We start from the raw sequence: 7,177 nt of genomic DNA, 5'->3' as shown, positions 1-7,177 counted from the left end.
TTTATCTCACCATCTGTTTGGAGGCCCTTGGCCTGGAAAATGTTGAAGACCCCTGATTTACAGAATTGGTTTAAGAGGGTCTCAATGTTAAAGATGTTTAAAGGGACGGGAGCAGAAAATGCCATATTTTCCGGACTATAATCCGCTACTTTTTTACCACGCTTTGAACCATGCGGCTTATAAGAAGGTGCATCTTTTGTGGATGTTTCCAGACCTCCAGAGGGGGAAGTCACAAATGTCCTGAATTCACTTTATTCATTTATTTGCCTTATTAAAGCTGCCGAACCAATGAAGACACTGGGCTCCACTCCTGCAAAGCTAAAATAAAGAACAGACAAAGCACAATGTTTCAGTACAAGCTTTTACTGCTGCAAGCTAACGGGAGTTGGCATTCCTCTTCGTCCCTACTCTAGGGGCTATATGTAGAGCTCCCCCTACAGGTGTGGTGGGAGACACTTGAGTAGATATCATCAACTTATATATGTATGTGTTAGGTGCATAAGTACCTAACTAGTGAGGTGTGCTCTATAGTCCGGAAAATACGGTATTGCTTTTGCAAAGCTTTCATAGTTGCAGCCAGTAGTAGCATTTATATTCAATTATCCGGGATGTGATTACTAAATATACGTTCAATGATCCATTAACGTTCTTTTTCCTAGAGCTGAATATGTGTGCAGCTGCTAGATGTTCCAGATCCAATAATTAAGTATTCAAGTTTCAAATTGTGTTTATTATACGTGTTTTACAGAAGATATTCTGTTGTTGCTTAACAATCTTCTGAATATGATGCTCAAGGTTGTCAGTCATTTTTATCTTATGGAAAATTATGTTTTGTAAAATCATCTACAGGAGTCCCAGGAAACAGAACTTAATTAGCTTGAACTTCTTTAAAGTGTTTAGGATTTACCTCCATCTGATAGTTAAAAGTCTGTATGATTTGATTGAAATAACTCTGTGAAGTGTCTTGACATTTGTTCTAAAATGGTTTTTAATAAGTAAACTGATTTGGTTAGATATGCATTGTAATTGAACCATCCATAAACATTAGTTCAAGAAAATCAGTAAAGTCCCAACCTTATAATTTAGGATTAATGAAAGTAAATCTGTTATTTGCATTTTAACTTTATGCTTTTTAAAAGCAGTCACAATCTCACTATTAAATTCCTCTCTAACTTGAGGCTTCTTTTTCAATATTAAACAATCAGGATCATTTTATTAAAGTTGCATCATTTTTATATGAAAAAAATAGCCAAAAGACAAATGTTAATTATTATATTTTATTAAAAGTCAAGAAGATAAAACTGAAAAAAAAAAAAAAAACACAACACAGTGGTTAAAATAACCACTGTAGAATGTGTGTTGTACAAAGCTTTAAGAACAAATTATAAAAAAAAAAATGGTTACATGTTGGAAGCAAAACCAGAAACTAAAAAGCACTTATACCAAAACGATGCTCGCATTGCTCCATTTCCTTAGCATGATCTGATAAAGCAGAACGGTAGGAAGCTTCTAGATGTTTAGAGCAGCGACTAACTCCTCAGGTAATCGATAATCTTCACCACCCAGGGCCGCTTTGAATTCACACAGATGCGGCGGGATTGTTTTGTTATTAAGCTGAAAGAAAAAAAAAAATTTTTTTCCCCAATAGAAATAATTTTTATATGAACTGCAAATTTAACACAAATAAAAACTAAAAAAACAAAACAAATTACTATCTAACAGATAATGAAAGAAACTAAGGTGCTGGTACTTACACAATGGCATTCACGTGACACCGAGCATCAGTCTTGTAATACGAAGAGATCCGTTTTTTGTTTATGGGTCTTGGAAAGAATTTAAAGCAGCAATGAGCACGAGCAATTCCACCTGAAAATAACGGCGTTAGGTAAATTATTATCAGCTGACTGGAGAAGTGGCATCTCTAAGTGAAATAAACCTCAACATTCTTACTGTTGCAGAGGACTGTAGACAGCAGGGCGGCTCCCAGGATGCAGAGCAGGTAGATATGAGCCACCTTCATGATGATCGGATCTGGTAGATGAGAGAGATTAACACTACAGCCGAGGAGCTCTGCCTTCTAAACAGGCAAGGGGCTAGTGGCGCATTTATCAAAATGATACATATAGATGTGTCAGACGAGTTAAAATAGACCGGATTTTGCGGTTTGACCCAAATAAATGTGAAAGATGGTGAAATGTTCCACTTGGTTTGGGAGGGCAGTAGATTTCATAGGAAACACAACTGTGGTTAGACCAAGTGTGCATCTAACTACATACATTCAAACAACATTGTGTATGACACTTATTTAGAAATAAAAAGAGAAAACTGATAAGACTTAAAACAGGATGTTATATTTCATATGTTTATTAAATATTTTGACGTTTATATTTATACGAAAACAAAAGTGGGTGGTTTTTTTGGGCTTTATTACTGTTGTCAGAATGAAATGCTTAGAATTTAAATGTCATCCTTCTGTATTTCTGGACTGATTGGATCCCAGAGGTAAAGTGCAGACCACTGAAAGTGGACAGAGAATCCATCTCTAATCATTACACCATGCTATCTGCCACCAAAAGCTAATGCTAAGCAAGAGGCGCTGTACAATCTCATCAACAGTCAAATTAAGATCAACCCAGAGGCAGCTGTGATCAGAGCTCGAGACTTGAATGATGTAGAACTAACATTTACTCTGCCAAATTTTTATAAACTTAGTAAGTTTCCCACCAGAGAGATGAATATATTTGACCAGGTGCAGAGGGATTTTACAGGAGCGTTCAGAGCAGCATGTGGTCTTAACCTTGGAAAGTTGGATCACATCTCTTAGAATCCGCAAAACCAAACTCACTATCAGAAACATCCAGGTTTGGACTGATGAGGCGACCTCAGCTCTTCTGGCCTGCTTAGAGGTTATTGATAGAGGACACTGGTCTCTATGCTTGGGTTGCCCACCGATACTTGAAAAACAAAATCGTTCCGTATTTAGAAATACAAGTACCTGTCCCGTATTTAGTGAAAAAGGTACACATTTTGTCCCGTATTATTGTGACAGTAAAATAATAGTAAAAAGCTAATTGAAAATGAAGAACAAGGGAACGTTAGATACACAGACATCCCAAGTCTCCCAGAAGTTCCGGGAGTCTCCCTGATATCGATAGTTGTTCATGGATGCACGCTGGTCGGATAAATTATCCCGGATTTTAGCCTATGGGAGGTGGTGTTTTTTAATGTGAGTGAGAGCGTGCAGGAGGAAGTTAGTATGGCAAGCCATTTTAACATAAATTCGGTTGTACAGCCTTTATCAAGATTCTAGTCAAAATTCATTTCAAGATATCTCAAATAGCGACACCGGATTTGTCATTTAAAGCGTCACACCTTGATTTAACTTTTCCTCCTGTGGATTAAAGTGACAGTAAGGATTTTTTTAGGAATGATCCTCCTGGAAGCCCATTAAAAAGGTCATTACACATTTTGACTAGTCAGAATGTCAATTTAAGATATCTTTTATGGAAAAGCTGAATAATATAATAGATATATAATAATATCTTATAATAGATATATAATAATATCTTATAATAGATATATAATAATATCTTGAATTCATTTAGAGATATCTTAAAAGGAAGTTTGAATAGTCGAAATTACAATTCAAGATATCTTTCAAGATATTTTGTCTAGTCATCACTTGCTTTAAGATATCTATAATTTAGTTTTTTGAGTCAAAACTGCATATCTCCTTTCCTAAAATACATTTAAGATATCATGAATTATGGTGGCATTTGAGATATCTTTAATTAGAATTATTACTAGGCAAAACTAAAATCGAGATATCTTGAAATTATACTATGACTAGTCATAATTTAATCATAGGTATCTGAAATGTGTATTTCAAATTGTCAGTAATTCATTCTAAATATCTTAAACTGACGTCTCCATACAAGTTACTGGTGAATCTGACGTCATTTTGACTAGTCAGAATGTAATTAGAGATATCCCGAATAAGTATTTTGACTAGTCAAAATATAATAAGAGATATCTTAAATCGCTAAAATGTCTATTCCTAAAACAATTTGAGATATCTTGAATGTAAAGGCGGTATAACTGAATTTATGTTAAAATGGCTTGCCATAAATCATGACTAGGCAAAACAAATTTAAAGATGTCTTGAATTGTAATTTCGACTATACGAAATTCTTTTTAAGATATATCTAAATAAATTAAAGATAGCTTGAATTATTCAGCTTTTCCATTAAAGATATCTTAAATTGAACTTCTGACTACTCAAAATGTGTCCTAGAGGATCAGTCCTAAAAAATTCCTTACTGTTAGTTTAGTCCACGGGAGAAAAAAGTTAAATCCAGTCCGTACTTTCCTGTGTTCTTGTCAAGAACATTTTAGGAATGAAGGAACTTGGTGAGGACACAATTCACATTCTTGTGAATTGAGAAACTGCCATAGCCACTCTTAATGCTAAACATGGACCTAAAACCTATACATATCAGATTTAGAGTACGAAGTTCTATTTCTTTCCTGAGATACTTAAACTTCTGTTTTGCTAACGGCTTGGTCAAGAAAACTGCCTTTCTATAATCTGTGGGACAGTATTGCAGTTGAATTTGTCCATTTTGCACAAATTCACGAATGCAATGATGGCGAATGTATCTGTGCTTTGTTCTTGAATGATCAGCTGGATTCTTAGCCATGGCATAAGCTCCCAGGTCGTCTTCAGAATCACAGTTGGTCTAACATCCATTCTGAGATCACTGAGCAGTCGCGTAAGCCAGGTACATTCTTGTGCTGCCTGGCTGAGCGTGATGTATTCAGCTTCAGCTGTTGACTGTGCAACAGTGTTCTGCTTCTCAAGTAAGCATTAAGCAGAGCCAGCTCAGTAAAAAAACATTACCAGTTTTAGAACGAATCCTGATCTCCTGCCCAGTCAGTGTTTGAGAAACTAATTAATTTTCCAGACTCTGACCACTTGTACTTGAGAGTACCACCCCAGGTCAAATCAGGTTCAGCACTGGACAGGGCCTGTGGTGACTGAACAGCAGGGGCAGACAAGTTAATTGTTTTGGCTGTGGGCTTCTGGGGGGCTGGACATCACTCAACCTGTGACACCTGTCCATCAAATTCTTTCCTATATTTCAGAATTTAACCCTTTGCCATTAGCCAGCACTTCAGACAGAACCCTAACTCCTTCAACAGCGCCCATACAAGGCTCCTGAGGTTCAGCACTGGACAGGGCCTGTGGTGACTGCACAGCAGTGGCAGACAAGGCACCAGCCATTTCAGCACTGGACAGTACCACCCCAGTGTTGAATATTGTTATAATATGGTTAAGTCATATTGTTTATATGTATACTAAATAGAATGAAAACAAAATACAATTCGGGTTAAGATTGTAATGTTTGGTTATTTAAGTGTTTCTCCACTAGATGGCGTAGGGGCCATATGTCAGCCATGGTTGTTTAGTTTGTGATTCCTGACCAGCGAAGAAGTCAGTGATTTTTCTAGAAGATGTAGCTCTATGTAAATGCTGGAAGTTGCCGCAGTTCAGAATTAAAGTTATATATATAAGGAAATCGAATCTACAGTCGTCTTTTTCAGCAAGATTGGATGTTTCAGCTAAATCCACAACACCCAGGTTAAATCAGGTTCAGCACTGGACAGGGCCTGTGGTGACTGCACAGCAGGGGCAGACAAGGAGCCAGCCATTTCAGCACTGGACAGTACCACCCCAGCTTAAATCAGGTTCAGCACTGGACAGAGCCTGTGGTTCAAGAGCAGTTCTTTGGGGGGAGCCAAACCTTCTGGCCTTTCAGGTATTCAGGTGCCAGAACTCTCTGGTGATTAGCAGCCTTGGCCTCACTATCCGAAGCACTGCAGACAGCTCTCACAGGCCCTCTCCAGGCTTGCTGGCACCTCAGAGCAGATAACCTGGCTGACGGAAGAATCCTTTTCCTAGATGGTGAACACCGGTGGCTGAAACCCAAAAACAACATAGAATGGAGAGAGCCCAGTGGTGCTAGAAGGATCCGAGTTAATGGCATGTTCGACCCAGGGAAGTTGACTGGACCACTTAGTGGGATCTGACTCACACAAAATGCGTAGCTTAGTTTCTAATTCCTGATTGGGCCCCTCTGTCTGACCATCCGTCTGGGGGTGGAAACCCGAGGAAAGGCTGACAGAGAGCCCAAACAAAGTCCTGTCTGAGACTATTTCTGTCAGAGACCATGGTCTGAGACCATGGAGGCAGAACACCTCACAACCAAGGATTTCTTTAGCAGATGGGAGTTTGGACAGTTGAACCAAATAGATCATCTTAGAAAACTTATCAATGAGAGTATTGATGAGAGCAATGAGGTCCATGGCAATATTGGACCATGGCCAGGACAGAATGGGTAAAGGTTGTAAAAAGCCAGATGGGGGTCTTCTGGATGTTTTTGGCCACTTGGCTAAAGTGTCACATATTTCCGTACATGTTAATAATCTTTTTTTATTATTATTTTTTTTAGAAACGGAATCAGACTTTATTTGGACAAGTTCTTAGAACAAGCTCAAATCTATGTGTAAATCCATATTATCTAGGAAGGTCAGCACAGTAGATCTTTCCTATAGTTATATTTAAACCCAAAGGCTCCTCTCTTAGACCTCCATCACAGTGACATTGGCTCTTGGACTTTTGTAATACTGCTGCATGGTTACCACCACTTGTCAATCTGGAAAGGAGAATTGTTGTGTTCCTGTGTTCCTGTCCTCCTTCCTGTTCATTAGGCTGCTGCTGGCTATGTAGTGTGGGCAGGTACTTTGGATGACAGCTTTGACAGCTCTGGCAGCAGAGAGGGGGGAAATGGCTGGAGCTCAGTTGCTGCATCCTAGTCATACATCTTACTTGGTATAAAAGTGACCACAGTTTTCAGTCCTAATCATAAATAACTTCTCCACATACCTAGAATTCTACCTTGACAGTTGTGGAACAAAAAGCAAGGAGCCATGTCATGTACAATTATAGCAAATAAAAAATTCTATTCTTGTTTTTAATAAGTATATCCTGAAAATTAACCTTAGGGTGTTCAATTTATTCAAAATACCACAAAGAGTTTTAATGCAAACCAGAGAAAGATTGCACTTTTTTTTTGGCTTTTGTCTTTTCTATATCACCCCCCTATAAGATAAAGTA

General features: G+C 38.1%; 1 protein-coding gene across 1 annotated transcript; it reads right to left on the bottom strand.

The window, feature by feature from the left end:
- Positions 1-1,351: 1,351 nt before the first annotated feature.
- Positions 1,352-2,055, bottom strand: LOC107091411 (C-C motif chemokine 5-like). The gene is made up of 3 exons (XM_015385323.1): positions 1,951-2,055; positions 1,755-1,866; positions 1,352-1,614 (listed from the first exon to the last, which is right to left on the bottom strand). The coding sequence occupies exons 1-3, from the start codon at positions 2,018-2,020 to the stop codon at positions 1,530-1,532; spliced, it is 267 nt and encodes an 88-aa protein (XP_015240809.1). The 5' UTR covers positions 2,021-2,055; the 3' UTR covers positions 1,352-1,529.
- Between the last annotated feature and the right edge of the window lie 5,122 nt (positions 2,056-7,177).

This window comes from Cyprinodon variegatus, unplaced genomic scaffold (assembly GCF_000732505.1).
Source record: "Cyprinodon variegatus isolate N-32 unplaced genomic scaffold, C_variegatus-1.0 Scaffold336, whole genome shotgun sequence".
In the NCBI taxonomy this organism is placed as follows: Eukaryota; Metazoa; Chordata; class Actinopteri; order Cyprinodontiformes; family Cyprinodontidae; genus Cyprinodon; species Cyprinodon variegatus.
Note: the sequence above shows the minus strand (reverse complement) of the source record. Positions and strands in the feature narration are given on the sequence as shown.

Bases quoted from the DNA above. Each gene is read 5' to 3' on its own strand.
- LOC107091411 (XM_015385323.1), bottom strand. From the start codon at position 2,020: ATGAAGGTGGCTCATATCTACCTGCTCTGCATCCTGGGAGCCGCCCTG. The intron at 1,867-1,950 runs GTAAGAATGTTG...CGTTATTTTCAG, and splicing joins GTCTACAGTCCTCTGCAACA to GTGGAATTGCTCGTGCTCAT. The intron at 1,615-1,754 runs GTAAGTACCAGC...TTTTTCTTTCAG, and splicing joins TGTCACGTGAATGCCATTGT to CTTAATAACAAAACAATCCC.